Consider the following 25,402-nt stretch of genomic DNA (forward strand, 5'->3'; position numbering starts at 1 on the left):
GCATCCTATGACCCCTTTAAAATTAAAATATTATAATCTTTATTCAAGTGATGAAGGATTTCGAAAGTCTGACAGTAATCAGTGTTCAGTACTACTGCAATGTTAACTCTGCCTGGTTTACATGTTTGAAAATGATTAACAGTTGAAAATATTAGACATTTAGAAAAGTAATCAAAAAGTAATCAAATGTAATCATTTACATTACTTTAATAAAGTAATTGAAAAGTTACACTACTTATTACATTTTAAGTAGGGTAACTTGTAATCTGTAACCTATTACATTTCCAAAGTAACCTTCCCAACACTGATGTTTTCCTTCCAGATTATTCCTCCAACGGAGAAGCCCACGCCAATAAAGTCTCCCACCATCCAGGTGCTGGAATACGGAGAGGCTGTAGCCCTGTTCAACTTCAATGCCGACCTGCCTGTGGAGCTGTCCTTCAGAAAGGTGCCAGAAACACTGCACATCTGCACCACATACTACAACTAATCAGTTATGCACAGTTGATTTTCAGAAAATATTAGATTCCAAATAGGAGAGCGGCGTGCACTGCACACTTCCCACTCAATAACAAAATAAAGCAGTGAGAAACCAGCAGTTAAGAAAGCATCTGATCATAGTGATGTGGATGTTTGCATGAGCTCTGCAATTCTACACTCCAGTCAAGTCACATCACATTTATTTATATAGCACTTCATTGAACAGGTTTATTTAAAGTAAGCAGATTTGCAGGATGAAACATGAAAAAATAGTGTCAGGTTTGCTTTCAATTAGAAACTTCAGTTTCTACTATAAATAAGGTCTCTGTGTTTATATTTTCACCCTTGAATGTCTGACCTCGACAGACTGAACAGAAAAATGAGCTGGAGAAGGTGGAGCCCCAGAGCCACATCTACCTGTTATGTAAACACCACTGACCAATTGTAGTTTGAAGGTGTTGGAGTGAACTTTTTTAGGAAAGCTCACTTTGACAAGCTGTTTCGAACCCAAAACAAACCCCAAACAAGCTTTACTTTGGCCTGATTTTGTTCGAAATAACATCACACCAGTTCGTTCTTTGATTTCACTTTATTTTGTGGCCTTGATGATCGTAAACAAAACTGCATTTCAAATGATCTGCATTATTATTAGTATTATTTTTATCATCATCAGTCATAATACTTGAAAATACTCATTGGTCGCCACCTGCTGGTGTAATGATGTAACCTACCAAAAGAGTCATGAAATTAAGCAGTGAATGAAACTGAATGAGTCTTTCAATCAAAATTATTCACCGGAATAAATCAAAACCCACATTGCTAGATGTTAAAGAGATAGTTTGCCCAAAATTACTATAGTCATAATTCATTCTCATGTCATTCCAAACCTGTATGATTGTACTTTACTATTACACAAAAGAAGATATTTTGAAGAACACTTCAATTGTTGGGGAACTGTCCCTTTAAGGCAGTGGTTCTCAATCAGGAAGCCAACAGAAATAAATTAAAATAAGACAAAACAACTAAAAATCAAGATATTTCTGATTTTAATTCATCCCATAAACACCTGCTTTTTTTCCATTTGAAAGGCAAGGATTCCCACAGTATTGAACAACTTGCATATGAATTAGCCTTATTTTAAACTGTGATATCTAGACGTAGAAAAGTCATGTAAATTAATAAAATCTTAATATATATAAATGTTAACATTTAAATGTTTTTTTAAATCCTTGCCCTGAAGTTCATTATTCAGTAAATCATGAACAACTGAAAAAGTCATGGAGCTTTCGAATATTTCGGTAGATAATAGGGGGCCTTATAGTCAACATTTTTTTTGGAAAACCACAGCTTTAAGGCTTGAGTTTGGTAATTAGGTAATGAGTCTTAATCATGTCATGCTCAGACATGTAAATCAACTCTTTTTGGGATTGACTCTCAGTCCTAACCAACACAGATATGTAGGATAATGGTTGCCTAGAACAATTATAGTCAATTACCATAAATTATACAGTTTAACATCATCATTATACACAAATATTCGACCACAGAATGCTGCGATTGACCAATCAGAATCAAGTATTTCAGAGAACCGTGATATCTGACACCAAGCAGCTTCAGCAGCTTTCTTCTCTCTCGTCTCTGTCTCAGGGCGAGGTGATCGCCATCACCAGACGTGTTGATGATCACTGGCTGGAGGGTCGTATCGCCGGCACCAACCGCAGTGGAATCTTCCCCATTAACTACGTCCAGGTCAACAAAATGCCCCGCACTAAAAGCAGTGATGACTTTCCATCTTCTCCCACTCTTATCCCAGAGCCCCTCAGCCCTGGTCGACCACAGCACTCCCCTCTGTCTCCCTTGTCACGCTCCCCTGAACCCCAGCTTTCACCTCACAAACACTCCAGCCAGTCACGCTCCCCTCTGTCACACGAACAGCCCACCTCCCCAAAACAGCCTTCAGACCGCTTCCAGTTCTCACCTGGCCCCACTTCATCCACGAGCAACCGGACCGGATCGCTGCACCCTCACAGCCCACTGGAAAAGGACACCAGATCACCCATGTCTCCCTCCAATCATATGCTGACATCTTCACAGGGTCCGGGACTGCCAGTGAACACCAGCTCACACCCTCCGTACATCACCCAGGTTTGTGTAGACAAACAACACTGTATTTACGTATGGCCTATTAATCAGATTATGTTTTTAGTGAATATTTTGTGGCAAATAAGTGTTTTATTAAAGCTGCAGTCCGTAACTTTCTTTGGTTAAAAATGATCCGAAATCAATATTTGAGCAAGTACATAACCAGTCAGTGTTCGAAACTATCGCCTTACTTTAGCCCGATTCACATCGGTTAGCTTATAATAATATTTTCTAATTTGAGTGGTATGGGTAGGTAGGTGCGGGAAATTCGAGCATGCTGCTGCGTCATTACATCACTTCTGTAAATATAAAGAAGTTGTCCCGGCTAGTAGGCTTTATCGCATGTGAGGATCCTGCAGGTGGCGGATCGTTTATAGCCTTTTCTCACAGCAGCTGGAATAATTAAATTTATCATTTTGATGGCGGATTGTAATCCAGAAAAGATTATGTGTTTATGAAACACATGTGAATGAAATGAAATTATATTCCAGTTTTAAATGTGCTTCCAGTTTTAAATGTGCTTTTAAATGTGCTTGGGATTACACAAGATTTGTATTTTAAAGTAAACCAGTTCGAAGGAAACATAATTTGCTTTTTGGGTTAAAAGAATTTCTTAATATTAAATTTGAGTAGTATGACAATTAGAGATTAGACTGTACAGAAATTGAAATCTACTCTCTTATACACACTATACTCATAGTCACGCAATGCTGATGTTGTTAACATTAATAATCTGAGAATAAAGTATAACAATAATAATAATTTGCACGGTTTGATGTGATATGAGCTAACCGATCTTTAGATTTAATCACCATTGGTAGCGAGATTTATGGTAATGCTTTTTTCCTCAGTTGGTCAGAACAAACATGGCAGACTTGTTACTTACTTGTTCAGATGACAATATCCAGTGAAAATGCTTATTTGAGTCATATATTCCAAGACGTAGGCTAGAATCTGTGATTGCGAAGTACAGTAAATATCCACACCGGTGCGGTGACTGACTGCCACACATACTCTTCAGAACATTCGATTCATTCGCTGGAGCTGTGCCAGAGTACAACCCATGCAAGGAAGATAATTCCGCACACAGCTGCAATTGCAGGTTTTCAAACAGAGATGGCGACAAAGAGGCAAAACTTACGGACTGCAGCTTTAAATTTGAGTATTTGTATTTGTACACTACAGTTCAAAATTTTGGGGTTAGTAAAATTTTTATTTATTATTACTATTTATTTATCTTGAAAGACTTTAATATTTTTATTCATTAAATTGATCAAAAGTGATAGTAAGGCCTTTTACATTGTTAACATTGTTGTCAACATTGATAATAAATGTTTCTTGAGCAGCAAATCAGCATTTGCTGATTAGTTATTTTAAACTGTAATAATATATTATTACAAAATATTACTTTTACAGTTTTCTTACTGTATTTTTGAACAAATAAATGCAGGCTTGGCGAGCAGAAGAGACTTTCTTTAAAATCAGTTATTTTAAACTGTAATATATTATTACAAAATATTACTTTTACAGTTTTCTTACTGTATTTTTGAACAAATAAATGCAGGCTTGGCGAGCAGAAGAGACTTTCTTTAAAATATATAAAAAAACTTACTGACCCCGAACTTTTGAATGGTGGAATTTTTGCATTGTGGCACATATGTGGTTTTAATTTTAGTAATTTTATTTGAACACTACAGTTCAATGTTTTTGGATCCGTAAGATTTTTTTTTATTTTTGAAAGAAATTGGTACTTTTATTCAATAAGCATGTCCACTGCTCCGGGTGTGTGTTCACGTTGTGTGTGTGTTCACTGCTGTGTGTGTGCACTTCTTAATGTAATTTGTTTGAATTGTAATACTATTATACAATATTAATTTTATATTATATTAATAATTATATATTAATAATTAATTTCTAATATATATACTAATAAATATTATATATATATATATATATATATACACACACACAATTCAATAAGCATGTCCACTGCTCCGGGTGTGTGTTCACGTTGTGTGTGTGTTCACTGCTGTGTGTGTGCACTTAGGATGGGTTAAATGCAGAGCACTAATTCCAAGTATGGGTCACCATACTTGGCCACATGTCACATGTCACGTCACTTAAATTGATCAAAAGTGAAAATCCTGAAATCCTAAAAAAAAAAATCTTGAAAAAAAGGTTTCACAAAAATATTAAGCAGCTCAACTGTTTTCAACATTGATAATAATAATATTTTTTTTCTTGTGCATCAAATTTCTGAAGGATCACGTGACACTGAAGACTGGAATAATGATGCTGAAAATTCAGCTTTACCATCACAGGAATAAATTACATTAAAACTTAATGTAATTTGTTTGAATTGTAATACTATTATACAATATTAATTTTATATTATATTAATAATTATATATTAATAATTAATTTCTAATATATATACTAATAAATATTATATATATATATATATATATACACACACACAATTAATTTACTGTAATTTTTAATCAAATAAATTCAGCCATGGTGGGGATAAAAGACTTCTTTCGAATCTTTTAAAAACATAAAAAAAACAACAACAACAAATAAATAAACTTCTTACTGGCCCCAAACTTTTGAATGGTAGAATATTTTTGTATTTTGGCAAATAAATGTTTATTTACTTTAAGCTATTTTATTTTTAGATTTCATGCATTTTCATTAAATTATATTATATACACAGTGAGGACCATAAGTGAAAAATCAATATCAGCTGATCACAAGTAACAACATAAAAACATGTTCAAAGAAAAGATGTGGCAATGAATGAGTGTGAATACTTATGACATATTGCATAATTTTTTTTGGGAAAAAATAAAATAAAATAAAATTTTAACAATCATGTTTAGGATGGGACCAGAACACAATCTCCGCAGCCCAATGCAGATGTTAAGATTCCTTCCACATCACAGTCTCCTGTGAACATGGGTTATTCACGACAACCGTGAGTACTTCTACAGAACATCGTTCATTACTACTGACCTAATTCAAGCAGACAGAGAAAGATCATTTACATTTATTAATTTTATGATTGTTTAAAGGGATAGTTAAGTAAAAAACCCATCTATTTATTTACTGGCCATCTTGCTGTGAAAGAAAGTCATGAGGTTTAGAATGACATGAAGGAGAGTAAAATATGACAGTGTTTATTATTGTGTGAACTGTCCCTTTAAGAAACATATCCAGGGTTAATCCAGCTACTGATTTCACCCTTTACCATTTGTAATTCTTTTTCATGAACTTTTTCTCTTTGCATTCAGGTATAAAGCAGTTTACAACTATAAACCCCAGAACAGAGACGAGCTGGAATTGAGAGAGGGAGACATCGTTCAGGTCCTAGAGAAGTGTGATGACGGCTGGTTTGTAGGTAAGTTTGCTTCACTTCACAGCTTATTCCAGCCAAGAACTGCCGACTTAAACAAGATACTGTATGTAATTTTTGACAGACAAGTAAAGAGGTCAACCATGGGGATGTATGATATATTGGTACCTTATTGATAATCATATCATAATTTTATATTTGATCATTATATTTTGATTATTGCAATGCCTAAATTGGCTTCAAGCATTTAAAACTATTGGTGTTATTTTTAGTGTACAGGATTGTAGGGGCAGGTTAATCTGAAATAGACAATAATAATATTATTATACAGTATTATGTAGAATATTATGTAGAATACAAATTACAAATACAAAAAAAAACACGTTCAAATAATTGTATAGCAGTGCCACAGAAGCAAAAATATGTGTAGACTTTTTCAGAATTTAGAATTCAAAAGTGTTACATAGAAGGATCTAAAGTTTGGGGTCGGTAAGATTTTTTTCATGTTTTAGAAATAAGTCTCTTCCGCTCACCAAGGCTGCATTTATTTGATCATCCTTGCACAATAAAAATAATATTTGTTTTTTACAACTACAAAATCTTACTGAACCCAAACTATTGAAAAGTATTGAATATAGATTATTTCACAAGATAATCACTCAAAAATCAAAATGGAATATACAGTTCTACTCATGGACATACAGTATAGTAGCAAAACTGAAAAATGTATCTTTAAGAGCAGTCTCGGTGCCAGACCTTTCCCACCCTCTATTGGCCGATTCTCACATTACAACAATGTCATTTACCATAATATGCTAGCAAAGAGGTAGCTGTTTTGTGCCAGAAGTTTTCTTGCTTAAATGACATTGTATTTTTCTTTTCCTGTCAGGTACGTCTGAAAGGACCCAAGCTTTTGGAACATTCCCTGGCAACTATGTGGCACCAGTTTAAGAGCTTCCACCAATTCTCACTGACACTACAGGCTCAACCACTAATCAATGCACAATACCGTCTGTCTGTACCACTGTACACTATATACAAAACCACTGCCCTCTTCACACACACACACACACACACACACACACACATATCAAAACGTCACATCCTCCACAAGCATGTGCACTCTTCTGCTTACAGTATCTCTCACAGATGGTGGACACAGCTGGGTTTGACCACTCACGTGTAATGAAGCCACACTGCATTATGCTTTGAAGATCCTTACATTTATTTATAGTTTTCCACAATGCTATTGACATTATCTAAGATGACTTACTCAATTTTAACATCTTTGTAAAGTTTACCTCCATTTTGGTTTCAGATTTGTAGCAACATTGCCCTTGAACACTACATATCCTGAGGATCTGGATGTGAGACATGGTTAAAACCGTCCGTTTTTTTTGAACGCTCATCACAGTTGTCATTGATCGCCACATCATTTTAGAAACACAACCGCAGTTTTAGCAGTCATTATCAAGTGTCTGTAAGCGCTTAGTGCAGTTGTCTCCAAGTGTTTAATCTGACGTTAATTGTGTAACAAACCCAGCATGCCATTCTCTTAAGCTTTAGGACAGGGAAAGTGTTGCCACTTTCAAACTCTTTTGTATGAGTCTCCTGCTTGGTGAAAAATCAGTTAGGGTTTGATTTTTTTTATGGTGGGTTCCAGCCAGACTAGATTAAGCATGGTTTTTGATTCTATATGTGACCCTGGAGCACAAAACCAGTCTTAAGTCGCTTGGGTATATTTGTAGCAATAGCCAAAAATACATTGTATGGGTCAAAATTATCGATTTTTCTTTTATGCCAAAAATCATTAGGATATTAGGTAAAGATCATGTTCCATGAAGATATTTTGTAAATTTCCTACTGTAAATATATCAAAACTTAATTTTTGATTGCATTGATATGCATTGCTAAGAACTTCATCTGGACAAATTTAAAGGCGATTTTCTCAGTGTTTCGATTGTTTTGCACCCTCAGATTCCAGATTTTCAAATAGTTGTATCTCAGCCTATCCTAACAAACCATACATCAATGCAAAGCTTATTTATTCAGCTTTCAGATGATGTATAAATCTCAGTTTCAAACAATTGACCCTTATGACTGGGTTTGTGGTCCAGGGTCACATATTAGAATTATTTAAAACCATATTCAACTGAAAATGTTAATTAATGCAGGATCAGTCTTCAGGATCAGGATCAGTAGAACATCATGATTTGCATGTATATTCATTCACAAGAAAAAAAAACAAAAAACTTAAGCAGTATTTTGTCTTGTTTTCCAGTAAAAATGACTAAACAAGAGTAATTTACTTTAAGGAGCATTATAATTGTATAATGTTAAATTTCAGAGAATATATCTTAACCTAAGTTTTTATATACAAAAAACTTAAGCAGTATTTTGTCTTGTTTTCCAGTAAAAATGACTAAACAAGAGTAATTTACTTTAAGGAGCAAAATTGTATAATGTTAAATTTCAGAGAATATATCTTAACCTAAGTTTTTATATGTTTTACATATGTGATGTTTTTCTTGTTTTAAACATTAATATTATGTTTTTTTGTATGCTTACAACAAGAACTAAAAATATTACATAAATCATGAGCTCTGGTGATTTTACAGGTTGAAAATGACACTTTAAAATGAAGTCAGCTTGTGTTTCTTATGTCAAAGAACGTGCACAGGTTTTAAGACAGGAGCCGGAGGATTTTTACTGGTGGTTTATGTTGGCTATAAAAATGGTTGTGGAAGAAGCCGGTATTCATTGAATTCCAGCATTAACTCACTTTGTCTTCTGTTTTTAGTTTTCTGGGAACTCAAGTAGCTGACTGCATTTTTGTTGTACAGATTGTTGAATCGTTATCAAACAGTTACCGAATAATGGAAAAAAGATAATATATTTTTATTGCCACACAATGTATTGCAGTATCTAAGGTACTCACAGATTTTGATATTGATCAAATAAATAATGAAAAACATTGGTTTGCTTGTTACTTTCACTATTCGAATCATTATGATTTTCTTCATAGTCCAGTCTGAAGACTAAATGCCTTGCAGCACCTGCTACAGTAAATGCTTCTGTTATTCACACGCTGTCTTTCATTAGTCAACACACCTGCTTGTATGCAACAAATGAACAAATGAAATAATTAGTCTTGAGAACATGATGACAGATATATTTGAGTGAAAATGCCAATGTCATATAGCTCATAATGCCTTAATTTTCCAAAACACTGATGCAGAACAACTCACTGCTAAACCATTGTTTCATCTGTTAATGAGTTTTGAGATTGTACTGTTTGACAACACCAAATGAAAAAATAAAGCATGTTACAAAAACAGCCAAATGAAAAATAAATAAAATAATAAAAAATAAAATAAAAACTGCATTATATATTAAAATAATAAAAAATAAAATAAAAACTGCATTTTATATATATATATATATATATATATATGTATTAGAGCCCGACCGATATATCGTTTTGCCGATATTATCGACCGATATGAGCCTTTTTAATTAAATTTTTTATTATTTTATTTATTTTTCATATATATATATATATATAATTTTAAAATATATTAAATTAGGGTGAACTGCATGGGACAGTTTTTGCTAGATTTGTAATATATTATTTTTCGTAGTGTTTTTTAAAATAATTTTTAAATTAAATAATATTTTAATCTATATGAATTTTGTATAATTATTTTCTGCATTTATTTGATCAAAATACAATAAAACAGTATTTTTTAATGAAATTTTCTTACAGTTTTCAGCAGCCATTACTCCAGTCACGTGATGCTTCAGAAATCATTCTAATATGCTGATCTGGTGCTCAAGAAATTAATCAATGTTGAAAACGGTTGTGCTGCTATTTTTGTAGAAATTGATTTATTTTTTCTTTTCAATTCTTTAATGAATAGAAAGTTCAAAAGAACAACATTTATTTGAAATATAAATATAAATGTCTTTACTGTCACTTTAGATCAATTCCATGTGTCCTTGCTGAATAAAAGTATTGATTTCTTTTATTTTAAGGCGATTTTAGAATCTTAAATTTGAACTTGAATAAATAAGATTTTCTCATTATTTATCACCGCCAGCAGGTGGCGCACTGGCACAGAGTGTTATAGATATTTGCTTTTAAAATCATATTTCTATTTCTCCCCACCCCCTCGACACGCCCCGCGGTCCACCCTCGCGTGCGCACCCCCAGCCTTTATTTTGACAGCGACACGTGGCGTGTGAGTGGAGAGCATCATCTCCACAGCGGAAACATTCTCGGGAAAAGTTCGAAAAAAACTGGGCGGTGTGGGAATTTGGTCACATGGAGCTCGCATCCTAAAAACTGAGGCGCTGAAAGTGTCTGAATCAGGTCTGCGTTAGGAAGCGGACAGAGTTTGTGACAGAAGAGCAGCTACTCTCTCTCTCCGCGCTCACACAGGACGCGTGCGTGTTTTTGACGTCACCCGCACAGGTGCCTCACGCAGAGTTGTGATTACTCCTAACCGCGCGCGCCAACGCTTTACCAGGTAAGTGCTTATTTTCCTTAATATTCGAACTAAATATGTAGCGTTACTGGGCTGTATTTGTTCCGAAGTGATATCTATACTCCTCATCAGGTGAGGCGTGAGAAACATGGCATCAGTTCAGCATCCTTTAGTCTTTCACTGTTTCTCCTTTCATCTGTTCTATTGCAGCCGGAGGCTTTACTGAAAAGCCTGACTGTCCCACGCAGAAATGAGCGAAAAACTGAATGTTTTAGCTTGTTTAAGTGATGAAAAGGATCTAATGTGTCATTAGAATCGACACAACAGCTGTAACACTGCAGCTCAATTCAGAGGAGCCTCTAGTCCTCCATCACTCAATTCAGTGTGATACTTTATTTATTGTTTTCAGAGCACATTTTTTAGCAAAACATAGTGAACCAAACCACTGTACATTAGGGAAATTAAACTAGATAAAAAGTAAAATTAAAGGAGGTTCAGCCATTGTATTTGTCTTGCACATTATATGGTCACAAAGGCCAAAGAGAACAAATGAGACTAGGTTTGAACTCTGGTACTCTTCACATGACAGTCAAAAATGACCGATTTTTTTTTTTTTTAAATCATTTCAATGAAATGAATGTACTATATTTTAGTTTGATATTTTATTATTTAATATTTTAGTGTTTTTTAGGAGTTTTTGTGGTACTAAATTGTTTATGCAGTAGTTATACTAGTCCATGTATTGCCTGTTAACCACTTTTTGAGCAGACCTGAAAATGACATTTCCAGCTTGAACTGTCATAAATTCTGAATGCTTTGGGGCACAGACTTAAGTTTGGTCTCATTTTAAAGAAGACACTTGGCTGATTATTGCTTAAGTTAAAGTGAAATAAAAAAAAAGTCATAAGTTAAATTATGAAAAATTCACAAAAATACTATTTTCATATTTTATATGAAATATATATTTTCCAAAACATGTTTTACTCTAAAACTTGCGAGAAAATCAAAGTCATAAATCTAAACAAGTTGTGTTCCACATTTGAGGTTGATATCTCTGAAAATGAGTAAGATCTTGTTATGGTGCAGTACCAAATGTTTCCCAGTGGTGTCATTTTTGACTGTTTAGGAGTACTGCTGTTTTTTTTTTTTCAGGGCCATTTAACCTTTTTGATTCAAGCTCTTTTTTTTTCACATAGCAAGTGGCAAAACATTTACCAAGTTTCGTACCATTCCGCTTAAGTAAAAAAAAATCCAAAAAACGAATATGTAAAGTTTTTGGGTCAAAATGACCAACGAGCACCAGAGGGTTAAATATGTTGATGGAGGTCCTAATGGAGAGGGGAAAACTTTGGGACACCCTTACACTTCAAACATGAGTTCAGAAAATAGACAGATGTTATTACATATAAAGCTTTAAAACATGTACAGAATACAGTATAGAATACAGTAGTTAGTGTAATGTACATTAAGAGATTCAGTAACTGGAAACACTTGATTTTGTATGCTTATGATGCTCAAAAATGTTGTCCTCATTTGGTTTTAAGATGCATACTTCTGCTTGATAGTAGCCTTTAAATAGGCTGTGATTCATAAGTGCATGTACATTACACAGTTGTTTTTGATGTTTTGAGGGTATGCAATGGATTTTTTGATGCATGCTGGTTGGGGTTTTTTGCCCCGGGACAGACTGGAATGTTTTGGATTCAGTTATGCAGAATAATGTGAAAAGTTACAGATTAAGGCGTCTACACTGTCCAAACCCACATGGCCAGACTCAGAAATGAATAAATGTCTGACTTATCAGAAGTTACTTTTAAAAATCACCAGTTTCTACCAGTTGCTCCTTTATTGTTGCTGTAGCACAGCTCTCTGTAGGTTTGAAGTGAGCAGAATGCAGTTTCGAGGCTGGGCACTGAATGTGAATGATGACTGAGCAGTACTTTTGAATTGATGGGAAAAAGCCAGACGTGTGTGTCTATGCATTGACCAAACCCATTGAGAGAGCTTTTGTACCTCTCTATTGTCTCCACCTGTGCAATTCTTCTCATCCCTCAATTTTAGCTTCTCCCTCACTAGTATTTTTTAACTTCCATCACTCCAAAACGCCCATTCTTCACATTCATGTTTTAATTGTCATGCTTTTTTGTTATAACATTTACTGGCACTGTAAACAATAGTGTGAATAAGCAAGTATTAACACATTAATGTCAGTAGCAGGGTTATCTCGTAATCGAAACTATTAGATAACAAAGATTTTTTGTTAATTGAAATAAAGCTGAAATAATTAAATGGAAAAAAACTAAATGATGATTATAATAATAATAACAATAATTAGAACAAATTAAATGATCATTAGAAATGTTGCCTTGGCGACTAAATGAAATAGGTTTGTTAAAGCACTAAATTTACTAACTGGAAATAAATAAAAACTAAACCTTAATAGTAATATATAAAAAAAAAATAAACTAATAAAAATGACAAAAGCACATAACAAAAATGAAAACTGAAAATATAAAAACAAGCTCATTCAAAATATCAATAAAAATATAAGGGTATATAAATAATACTAAATTAACACTGGTCAGTTGTGCAAAATAAAAATAACTGTACAGAGTAAATTTTAAATGCACTGAAAAATTGGTGTAGACAATGTTTTTACTCAGAAATTAGAAATTTTGAAAAACTGAAACTAAAATAGTACTTTCTTGTAAAAAGTACTTCAATAATCTTTGCTTTATTTACAGTGTAGACTTTTTAAACCAACAGGACTTAATGAGAAATAATATTGATAATATTATGTACATTTAATTTGTTTTTACAGATGACAACTTTGACAAAATAACCCCTGTTGACATGGATCCGTGAAAATGGCCTAAGATTAGGGGTCGACCGATATGTGTTTTTCAAGGCCGATACCGATTATTACAGATCAAGTAGACCGATAACCGATATTTTGAACCGATATATATGTATGGTGTAAAAATGAAAATTAATGTCAAAATTAAGAATAACAAGGGCTCTGACAAAAACTGCCTTCCCTGGTGTTGTGACCTACTTTTGATTAATTCATCCAAACTTTGACACATTCCGCGTCATACAGTAAATTCCATTTATATGACTGGATTCCGCGATTCCGTCCGCGTTTTCCGCATCACGGAGATCATAGATAATATTGAGGTGTTTTGCAACTTCAGTGTAAGGTTAGTGGATTGGGATCCATTGCAACTTAAGCAAAGTCTGATGCTGCCTTACCTTTGAGAGACAACTGACGCGTGATCACTGAAGCAGCTCCAGTTAGCAAGCGCTTTCGGAGTGAGAGTGAACTCCGCTTTGATTGGTCGGACTCATGTAAGATGCTGTAATATGCATGCCAGGCCAGTAGTTGTCGATGTCACTTTGTACGAACACATAATACGCAACCGCACAATGTCACTGTTTATGCAAATTCGCGTTTTTGTGTTTTACACTGAAACGATAACGGTATTGTTTTCAAAAACTTGCACTTTAAAACCCATTTTCAAAAGTTTGTGTTTTTAGGGCCCCAAAACGCCGTTGTCGTGTAAATGAATGGCCAAAACGCATTCAAAGTTTTCCATTTTTAGTTGAAAACTGTGTCGTGTAAACATCCCCTGAGACTCCTCCTCTGAGAATGAAGCATTCTTGCTCTCTCTATTCAGATATACCCAGAGTGCTAATAGGCCGTGGAAGACATAACATCCACAAACATGTCTTATAATTGCACATGTCTCTGCACTAAAACCCTGTCAGCTGTACAATAAATCAGCTGCATACAGAGACCAACAAGGCAAGTAGTGAGTACCATTTGTGGTTTTGGTCATAAATGGTCATCTGGACCACAAAATAACATCCCATACAAAGCAACAATTCCATACCGTTCTATATTCTTATGGTTATTTCATAGTGGGCACCAAGCTGAACTTTCTTTCTTCAAAAACCACAGTTTTTGGATGCTTTCAGCATATGCAAAGTTTCGGGTCTTTCTTTGGTTTGGCAAGAATTTGCACCACATGCTCAAATACACAGGAAATTGCGTGCTCTGATATGATCTGTTGTCAGCTGTTGATGATGAAAGAGACTGAGTGTCTCTTTCAATTCATAATTGTGTACACTTCTTTTCTTTTATCTGCAGAAAAGGTTCTCAGGCAAAAGAATCCACAGACGGTGCACAGACATGCATTTGTTTTGGTTCTGATGGTGAATAATCCATTTTATGCAAAAGTGTGTTCACAATACGCATGAAGCTTGCAAAGAATTTGGCAACAGGATATGATGTCATGCTGTAGGACTTATATTTTTAATAAATCACAAAAAAATTATTCTGAATGTGAAAATATGCTCCATCTACTTTCTCTTTAAACAAACCGGTTTAACAAGTAAATATTTGACGTTTAGGTTCTCACCGACTAAATATCTTCTTTCTGTATGAATTCGCAAGTTGCAAGTGCATTAAACTTGAACTTCCAAAAGCGAGACGCTTCTTTGCACAAGCTCGCATTTTTTACGTAACTGTGAAGTTAAGTGTGACTGCATCTTTAATGTGGGTTATTAGCATAATACACACCCAAACCATCTCCGTATAAGGGCAACATTTAGTGGCTGTACGGCTGTGTGCCACTCTCTCATTGAGGTGGTTGTGTTTCTCATTTCTAGTACTTTCATTTGTTTGTGCGCACAATGTGGTATCTTGTTGTTGGATTTCTGTGTCTCTTACCACATTTCCTGTGTGCCGTCTCTCTGTTTTGTAGCAGTTAAAGGCTGTTCTTATTTAAAGTCAGTGAACAGGATAATATGGTAGTCGTAATGATGGCGTATGTCTGTCTGCACCACAGTTTCTCTGTTCAGGGCAAAATCTATCCCATGTTTTCTGCACTGTAATTGAGGCCTAAAAACTTATGCTCGATTGCAGCCATACTTTTGACCAAAAACTGGGTCTTCTCTAACCACTTCCTTTGCAAAAAGTCACGACAGAGTTTAACCACTGCTTATCGTTGCTGTTGAGTCAGTTCAGATGAGCCAGTTCTGAATTCATGGCTGTGCCTGCAAATACAGATAAGTGCAATCCTGTTTGTGTGACTGTGTCTGGAAAGCTCAAAGAAGAAGCCTGCACACTGGGTCTGGATTGAGACTTCATCTGTATTGTGGTGAGCTCATGTCGCTATTACTTTTTAAGAGGTTTTGATTCATAACCCTACGTATTAAACTTTAAATTAAAAATGTAATTTGTTTTAAATGTAACTTTTAATGCAATTTATTTGAATTTAATTTGACTTGTATTAGTGATTTAAATGTAATTTTGAATGTAACTTTCAATGTAATTTAATTAATTTTTAATTTGATTTAAATGTAACATTTAATTTAACTTTTAATTTAATATTTTAATTTGATTTAAATTTAGTCTTTAAGTGTAAGTAATCTTTATTTGGATTTAGCATTAAATCTAACTTTTAATGTTATTTAATGAATTTAATATCAATTAATTTGATTTATATTTATATTTTAACTTAACTTTTTAATTTGATTTAAGTTTGTTTAATTTTAATTTTTTTTAAACTTTTAGTGTAATTTAATCTTTAATTTGATTTAAATTTAACATTCAGTTTAACTTAAGACAAATTACCTATATATAAATCAAATAAAATTGATTTTAAACTTAATGCAGTTTACTCACATTTTTGAACATTTTTTCATGACATTTTACTAGTATTGGTTTGAAGTACTAAAATGTTGCTATCGTGACAGTCCTGCATTATTCTATGACTTGTAAACCAGAGGACCACCATATGAGCCTATTAACTAATAATTTTCCTTTTCATTTTTTCCAAGCTTTTTGTGGCCCGTGGCTAAGAACGTATCATACTTGTCAGAACGCAGTGCTTGTGAATACCTCCTGCTCTTGAGTCATGATTGTAATATCTTGTTCTGTTTCTATGACAGCCAAACATATCAAACATAACAGTTGAGGAGTGAGTTGCTTTACGTGACTCCCGTCATAAAGATATAAATACCAAATATCGAAGACTCACGGTAATTAGCCACCACTGGAATGCAGAATTGTAATGACTCATTCAGTGAAATTTTCAAATAACACACCGTCCATTATTCAGACTGAGCTCATGTCTTTTATTGTTCGTCTCCACCCAGCACCTTTTGTGTACTTTTCTTCTCGTCGTACGGTGTTGTTTGATGTTTCTTCATCAGTGATGGGATGGAAGGTATCAGCGTTGACTCACTGTCATTGAATGTGATAAGAATGTGGGGAATGTTTTATTCTGGCGTGTTTTAACCAGAACAGGGAGGTGTTGTGTTGCTGTGGCGTGAGTGTGGTGCTGTGCTGACTGGGTGTGTGTTGGGCAGGTGTGACACTGTTAAGCTCACTCATGGGAGTGGATCATGGGAGAAAAAGCATAGTTTGTTCGGTAGGCTTGGTGTGTGCAGCAACACTGTAGGCTCAGTGTATTGATTTATTACTGTACGGCTCATACTTTGAATCCTTTTGATTGTAATACTTGATACTATATCAAGTCTGTAGCGTGATTTAAACTCCCAACACACCCTGGTCACATTATTTGTGGCAAAGAAACTAGCAGTGCCAAGGTCATGAACTGAAATGCGGTGCACCTTAAGTTGGATAGATTTAGATAAAAGCATCTGATACTCTTTTTCAGTGTGGCTTTGAAAATACTCACATATGAGTCTGTGGTGATGGGAGGGGAATGTGTAGTTTCAGTTGTCAAAACCATTTCTCAGTTTTTGATACCAATTTCACTTCCATAGCAAGAGTTAATGTTACCGATCACTCCTTTATGTTAAATACTAATAAATAATGGCTTGTAGTCATCTAATAATTCTCAAGTAAACCTTGCTTCATGTCTTTCCAGTAATTAAAAGAACAGAGAAAGAAATTACAATGGAACAATTAATGCAATATGAGCAAAAACATGAATTGAAAAAATTAATAATAAAATAAAACTTCTTATTGACACAATCTTCATTTCCCATTGCATGATTGTCAAATGAAATAAATTACTGAATTAATGTTGGTGATTTTGGACTGAGAAACAGGTCTGTAATAGAGCCCAACCGATATATCGTTTAGCTGATATTATCGGCCGATATGAGCCTGTCACCGATATATCGGTATCGGCGAATATGCCGCCGATATGAATTTTTTTTTTTTTTACAGAACATATAACGCAGATTAAATGCTTCTGAATGGTGTGATTACTTAGTTTGTCCAGCAGAGCGTGCTCCATTGTTTGCTACTGGTGACCCAGGTCAGTGTAGTGTAAAGATGCGCGGATGAGCTCAAACTTCACCCGAGTCCACTGCTTCAAATTATCCGCCCGCCGACAAGAGATCAGAGACCATTCCTTCATCCAGAATCACTCCAGACCCTTCAGATTCCCAGCTCCATGATGGTGGTGCTTCTTTTCAGTTCACCACACTCATTTTCTATAGGGTTCAGGTCAGGGAACTGGAATGGCCATAGCAGAAGCTTGGTTTTGTGCTCAGTGACCCATTTTTGTGTTGTTTTTGAGGTTTGTGTTTGGATTATTGTAGAACTTTCCAGCAGGTGTCACTATTATTTGCGTATGTATATTACAAATGATAGATGTTGTTATTATGTTCTGGGGTATTTGAAGAAATAGGTGTGTATATTTACCATCTTATTCTAAATGCAGGCACATTTATGTTATATTTCATATATGTTATAATCCTACTAGGTTACAGATATGTTTTATTGTCGTTCCTAGTCACCAGATTGTGTATCTGTATATGCGTAGTTAGTCAGTGCGCATGCGCCGTTTTATTTTCATTTTCATTCTGTTGTTGATCAGGACTGGTACGCTTGCCGGTTTATAACCTAGCATCCTAACTGATTAGTTAACTGACAAGCTAAAATGTCACATATAACTAGCTGATAGGCTAGCGTAGCAGTAACATTCAGGCTACCTTGCTTGCAAATGATTATTGTGTATGTGTACGCAATAAAAAGCTAAAAATGGCTTGAGTTGTATCCGCCGTGCTTGTCCTGAAACCCTTCCAGTGGGGAGTTTATTGACCTATAACAGGTAATTTAGTAAAAAACTGGACAATTATTGTTATAAGATTTCTAGCACAGTCAGTCACTTATTGATTTTTTTATCTGTTGGTATTTGATAAAATCCATGATGCCATGTATCTAAACAAGATGTCCAGGACCTCCAGCAGAAATATAGGCCCACAACATCAAAAATACAGCAGTATATTTCATTGTACACATGGGGTACTTTTTATCCATGTGTTCACCAAACCCATCTTGAGTGTTTGCTGGTAGGCTATATACTGTATTCTATATACAGTACCAGTCAAAAATTTGGACACACAAATGGGAAGTGTGTCCAAACTTTTAACTATACTATAATATAGCCTACACATAAAGAATATCAGCCGATATATCGGTATCGGACTTTTTTACTCCCTAATATCGGTATCGGCATCGGCCCCCAAAAAACCCATATCGGTCGGGCTTTAGTCTGTAATAATAAAAAAAAAAGAAATAATATTTCTTAAATTCCTTAAAGGGGACATCAGATGCAAAATTCACTTTTACATGGTGTTTTCATATAAATGTGTCTTAGCAGTGTGTGGACACAACAATCCTACAATGATAAAAATGCATTCACTCATTTTTTATTTTTTTGTTCCAAAAAACCTGAACTGTTTCAATTATCAAGCCGTTTTGATTTGAGCAGCATGACGTCAAATTGCTCAGGCCTTCCCACGGCCGCTGACAGACTGTCCCGCAGCATATCTCCGCCCTCAGCCAGTTGTACACTGTCTGCCATTTTCTCGTAAGCAATGCAGGTTGGATGTAATAAGTCTGTTTTCACACCGCAAGTGTAAGTGGTGCGTGGTGTAATTTTTTTCGGTGTGCACGGTGTGCATTGAGTGCATTCACACCGGGAGCAGGAGCAGCGCCACTGAATACACAAAAAACTGAAGAGAGGGGTGGGGTGAGCAGTAGCTCATTATTATTTAAAGAGACATGCACCGAAACGGCTCGCTGTGAACAGAGTTGTTTTTGACGAGGTAAAAAGGGGTTGTTTTACACAACCTTTGAGGAATTTTAATCAAAGTATATTACAGACATTGCATGAACACCCTAAAGAATCATACCAACTTGTGGAAAATGGGCATCCGATGTCCCCTATAACGTTCGTTAAATTGTAGACGACTAAAGGCTTCAAGTTTTTTAGCCAACAGCAGTGAGTTTTTTATTTTTTTATTTTTTTATTATTATTCTTGTCAATATTTTCAGTATTACTAGAATAAGAAACTGTCCACTTCCTGAGATGGTTTGAGTTTATTTATTTATTATTTCTTTTTAGAGCAGTTGGAATTCATTTAAAAGCCAAAAATCATGCAAACTGCTATAAAAGTTAGTCAAGTGAGAACATGGGTGAAATGAATGTGTGTGCATAATATCTGATTCCTCTGTATTTCAGGAAGACTGAGCTGAGGAAAAATCCTGGCTATTTTAGAGCTGTTGGATGACGTTGAAGTGTGTGTGTGTGTACAGTATGCTAATATTCCAGCCACATCTGCAGTTTTGATCATGTCATGTAGAAATCTTCATTCACATCTTCCACCAGTTTTGTTTAGATGCAATCCAAAACAACGCCTGTCAAATGATGGCAAAGTTTGGGAATATAGCCTTGCACAGGCACACAAACACCCACTGAATACATTTGCTTCATTCAAAACTGTTATATAACTGCTTCCGATATAATAACTTTCCCACAGATCTGAATACTGGAATTGGAGTCTATTCCCATTACTCTTGGAGAACAACTTTTTAGCCCATGATGAGTCATTCAAGTGTGTGAAAATTAAATAATTATTCAACTTTATTAAAGCTTTCACAATTTTTCTTGACTAAATTCCAGAGACTCACCTCAGGGTAAATATGTGCACAATACACAACATTTGCCTTGGCTAAACTCAACACTAACTTAACCTGTTTGTTTAAACAGGATGCTCATACTGTGTTTTGATTTCTGAAAGCTTGTTGATAATAACATGAGGTGAGAAACACTTTTTGCAAAACGGGAGACAATCCTTCAGTTTGAACCTGGAATGCTTTCTGATTTCTATATGCCATGGAGAATTTTGAGTGGTTGCAGGAGCAGTAATTACTGCACAACCAGACGTCCTGACATTTCTCAAAGCACTGGATGTGATGCTTGCAGTGAATATCTAGGGTTCATTTCAGTTTCAATATCCTCATTTGCATGCTATTTCAGTCAGAGAGCTTCCTGGCTGACCTTACTGTCTGGTCACTCAGTGTTTACTCGGAAGGAAGCAGAATGGGCTTTCTGTAAGCATTACAGGGTAGCATCTTAAAAGACCGATTAGTGCTAGATTTGGAAAGAATTAAAAAGCTTGATAAGCTACTTTACATTTAAGATAATATAGTACAAACAGGAGTAGATCTGCATATATCTAATATATCTGCACATAGACTGATCCACTGGATTTACAAAAATCATTTAGTGTTTCAACGTTGCATCAACTATTGATGAACACATTAATGTTTATTCTGAATTATCACTCAGTAGGTTATTTAATCGTCTATTTCAATATTTTTGGAAGGCATTTGCCTTTCAAACACATTAAAATGCACAAAATCACATTATTTCTTTTTTACATGTAATGAAGGCATTCCCAAACTTTTTTTTGTCATCTGAACATCTTTCACCTAATGTATTTACTTAAAGTACCCCAGAGATTTTAAAATAAATATTTAATAATTATCACATTTGCATGTTCACGGTTCTCTGACATTGGTTAATGGTCACATGACATGCAGGTAAACAAATAAAATATATTTTTTAGAAAGTGTTATTTCTTTTTGTTATTTTAAAATGATTTTATAAGTGTTTGATCACCACATTTGAGTTATCATTGCAAAAAATGTTTATATATATATATATATATATTTCTGTTTATGTAGGCTATATACTGTATTCTATATACAGTACCAGTCAAAAATTTGGACACACAAATGGGAAGTGTGTCCAAACTTTTAACTATACTATAATATAGCCTACACATAAAGAATATCAGCCGATATATCGGTATCGGACTTTTTTACTCCCTAATATCGGTATCGGCATCGGCCCCCCAAAAAACCCATATCGGTCGGGCTTTAGTCTGTAATAATAAAAAAAAAAGAAATAATATTTCTTAAATTCCTTAAAGGGGACATCAGATGCAAAATTCACTTTTACATGGTGTTTTCATATAAATGTGTCTTAGCAGTGTGTGGACACAACAATCCTACAATGATAAAAATGCATTCACTCATTTTTTATTTTTTTGTTCCAAAAAACCTGAACTGTTTCAATTATCAAGCCGTTTTGATTTGAGCAGCATGACGTCAAATTGCTCAGGCCTTCCCACGGCCGCTGACAGACTGTCCCGCAGCATATCTCCGCCCTCAGCCAGTTGTACACTGTCTGCCATTTTCTCCGTACTCAAGCATCTGTAGTGACGACAACGTCTTGTAAGCAATGCTGGTGTTTTGTAGTTGGATGTAAAAGTGAACATAAGTCTGTTTTCACACCGCAAGTGTAAGTGGTGCGTGGTGTAATTTTTTTCGGTGTGCATGTTAACAAATGAGTGCATTCACACCGGGAGCAGGAGCAGCGCCACTGAATACACAAAAAACTGAAGAGAGGGGTGGGGTGAGCAGTAGCTCATTATTATTTAAAGAGACATGCACCGAAACGGCTCGCTGTGAACAGAGTTGTTTTTGACGAGGTAAAAAGGGGTTGTTTTACACAACCTTTGAGGAATTTTAATCAAAGTATATTACAGACATTGCATGAACACCCTAAAGAATCATACCAACTTGTGGAAAATGGGCATCCGATGTCCCCTATAACGTTCGTTAAATTGTAGACGACTAAAGGCTTCAAGTTTTTTAGCCAACAGCAGTGAGTTTTTTATTTTTTTATTTTTTTATTATTATTCTTGTCAATATTTTCAGTATTACTAGAATAAGAAACTGTCCACTTCCTGAGATGGTTTGAGTTTATTTATTTATTATTTCTTTTTAGAGCAGTTGGAATTCATTTAAAAGCCAAAAATCATGCAAACTGCTATAAAAGTTAGTCAAGTGAGAACATGGGTGAAATGAATGTGTGTGCATAATATCTGATTCCTCTGTATTTCAGGAAGACTGAGCTGAGGAAAAATCCTGGCTATTTTAGAGCTGTTGGATGACGTTGAAGTGTGTGTGTGTGTACAGTATGCTAATATTCCAGCCACATCTGCAGTTTTGATCATGTCATGTAGAAATCTTCATTCACATCTTCCACCAGTTTTGTTTAGATGCAATCCAAAACAACGCCTGTCAAATGATGGCAAAGTTTGGGAATATAGCCTTGCACAGGCACACAAACACCCACTGAATACATTTGCTTCATTCAAAACTGTTATATAACTGCTTCCGATATAATAACTTTCCCACAGATCTGAATACTGGAATTGGAGTCTATTCCCATTACTCTTGGAGAACAACTTTTTAGCCCATGATGAGTCATTCAAGTGTGTGAAAATTAAATAATTATTCAACTTTATTAAAGCTTTCACAATTTTTCTTGACTAAATTCCAGAGACTCACCTCAGGGTAAATATGTGCACAATACACAACATTTGCCTTGGCTAAACTCAACACTAACTTAACCTGTTTGTTTAAACAGGATGCTCATACTGTGTTTTGATTTCTGAAAGCTTGTTGATAATAACATGAGGTGAGAAACACTTTTTGCAAAACGGGAGACAATCCTTCAGTTTGAACCTGGAATGCTTTCTGATTTCTATATGCCATGGAGAATTTTGAGTGGTTGCAGGAGCAGTAATTACTGCACAACCAGACGTCCTGACATTTCTCAAAGCACTGGATGTGATGCTTGCAGTGAATATCTAGGGTTCATTTCAGTTTCAATATCCTCATTTGCATGCTATTTCAGTCAGAGAGCTTCCTGGCTGACCTTACTGTCTGGTCACTCAGTGTTTACTCGGAAGGAAGCAGAATGGGCTTTCTGTAAGCATTACAGGGTAGCATCTTAAAAGACCGATTAGTGCTAGATTTGGAAAGAATTAAAAAGCTTGATAAGCTACTTTACATTTAAGATAATATAGTACAAACAGGAGTAGATCTGCATATATCTAATATATCTGCACATAGACTGATCCACTGGATTTACAAAAATCATTTAGTGTTTCAACGTTGCATCAACTATTGATGAACACATTAATGTTTATTCTGAATTATCACTCAGTAGGTTATTTAATCGTCTATTTCAATATTTTTGGAAGGCATTTGCCTTTCAAACACATTAAAATGCACAAAATCACATTATTTCTTTTTTACATGTAATGAAGGCATTCCCAAACTTTTTTTTGTCATCTGAACATCTTTCACCTAATGTATTTACTTAAAGTACCCCAGAGATTTTAAAATAAATATTTAATAATTATCACATTTGCATGTTCACGGTTCTCTGACATTGGTTAATGGTCACATGACATGCAGGTAAACAAATAAAATATATTTTTTAGAAAGTGTTATTTCTTTTTGTTATTTTAAAATGATTTATTTTATTGTATTTTTTGGTTAAAACCATTATAAAATTGGCGTTTAACCATTAATTTATATAAAAATACAAAAAGAAAGAAAATATATTCCATTTGTTGAAATTAACAAAAATTAAAAAACACTTACAAAGAAATGAAGAGTCTGTAATTTTTATGGTAGGTTTATTTTAATGTATAGAGACAGAATACCAACCAAAAAATCCAGAAAAAACACATTATATAAAGGTTAGAAATTGATTTGCATTTCAGTGAGTGAAATAAGTATTTGATCCCCAAGCAAAACATGACTTAGTACTTGGTGCATAAACCCTTGTTGGCAAGCACAGAGGTAAGACGCTTCTTGTAGTTGGTCACCAGGTTTGCACACATCTCAGGAGGGATTTTGATCCACTCCTCTTTACAGATCCTCTCTAAATCCTGAAGGTTTCTTGGCTGTCGTTTGGCAACTCGATGTTTCAGCTCCCTCCACAGGTTTTCTATAGGATTGAGGTCTGGAGACTGGCTAGGCCACTCCATGACCTTATGTGCTTCTTCTTGGAGCCACTCATTTGTTGCCTTGGCGGTATGTTTCGGGTCATTGTCATGCTGGAAGACCCATCCATGACCCATCTTCAGTGTTCTGGCTGAGGGAAGGAGGTTCTCGTCCAAGATTTTACAGTACATGGCCCCGTCCATTTGCCCCTCAATGCGGTGAAGTCGGCAACTCGATGTTTCAGCTCCCTCCACAGGTTTTCTATAGGATTGAGGTCTGGAGACTGGCTAGGCCACTCCATGACCTTATGTGCTTCTTCTTGAGCCACTCCTTTGTTGCCTTGGTGGTATGTTTTAAGTCCATTTTGCCCCTCAATGTGGCGAAGTCATCCTGTACCCTTAGCAGAAAAACAGCCCCAAAGCATAATGTTTCCACCTCCGTGCTTGACTGTAGGGATGGTGTTCTTGGGGTCATAGTCAGCATTTCTCTCCCTCCAAACACCTCGAGTCGAGTTAATGCCAAAGAGCTCAATTTTGGTCTCATCTGACCACAGCACTTTCTCCCAAGCCTTCTCTGAATCATTTAGATGTTCAGACGGGCCTGTACATGTGCCTTCTTGAGAAGGGGGACCTTGCGGGCGCTGCAGGATTTCAGACCATTGCAAGCTCCTCCCGTGTAGTTCTGGGCTTTCTGGGCTGCTTTCTCATGATCATCCTTGCCCCTTGCCCGGAGCTCCAAACCAAGGCCGTTTGATGGTTTTGATGGTTGGCTTCCATTTCCGAATAATCACACCAACAG

General features: G+C 35.3%; 2 protein-coding genes across 5 annotated transcripts in view; both read left to right on the forward strand.

The window, feature by feature from the left end:
• The window catches only part of LOC107723884 (vinexin-like), a 66,419-nt gene extending 58,691 nt beyond the window's left edge, over nucleotides 1-7,728 (forward strand). For 3 of the 4 annotated variants that reach the window (XM_016532798.1, XM_016532647.1, XM_016532721.1), the window contains exons 17-21: nucleotides 323-448; nucleotides 2,128-2,625; nucleotides 5,505-5,599; nucleotides 5,916-6,022; nucleotides 6,867-7,728. In XM_016532798.1, the coding sequence (XP_016388284.1) occupies nucleotides 323-448; nucleotides 2,128-2,625; nucleotides 5,505-5,599; nucleotides 5,916-6,022; nucleotides 6,867-6,928 (888 nt within the window). In that variant the 3' untranslated portion in view covers nucleotides 6,929-7,728. The remainder of the gene's footprint in view (nucleotides 1-322; nucleotides 449-2,127; nucleotides 2,626-5,504; nucleotides 5,600-5,915; nucleotides 6,023-6,866) is intronic. The other variant, XM_016532868.1, reaches the window with a different exon arrangement.
• Nucleotides 7,729-10,200: 2,472 nt separating this feature from the next.
• The window catches only part of LOC107724143 (PDZ and LIM domain protein 2-like), an 86,032-nt gene continuing 70,830 nt past the window's right edge, over nucleotides 10,201-25,402 (forward strand). The window contains exon 1 of the mRNA XM_016532979.1: nucleotides 10,201-10,506. The gene's annotated coding sequence lies outside the window, so the exon portion shown is untranslated. The remainder of the gene's footprint in view (nucleotides 10,507-25,402) is intronic.

The sequence above is a fragment of the Sinocyclocheilus rhinocerous genome, unplaced genomic scaffold (genome assembly GCF_001515625.1).
Source record: "Sinocyclocheilus rhinocerous isolate Xijiao unplaced genomic scaffold, SAMN03320098_v1.1 scaffold311, whole genome shotgun sequence".
Lineage (NCBI taxonomy): Eukaryota > Metazoa > Chordata > Actinopteri > Cypriniformes > Cyprinidae > Sinocyclocheilus > Sinocyclocheilus rhinocerous.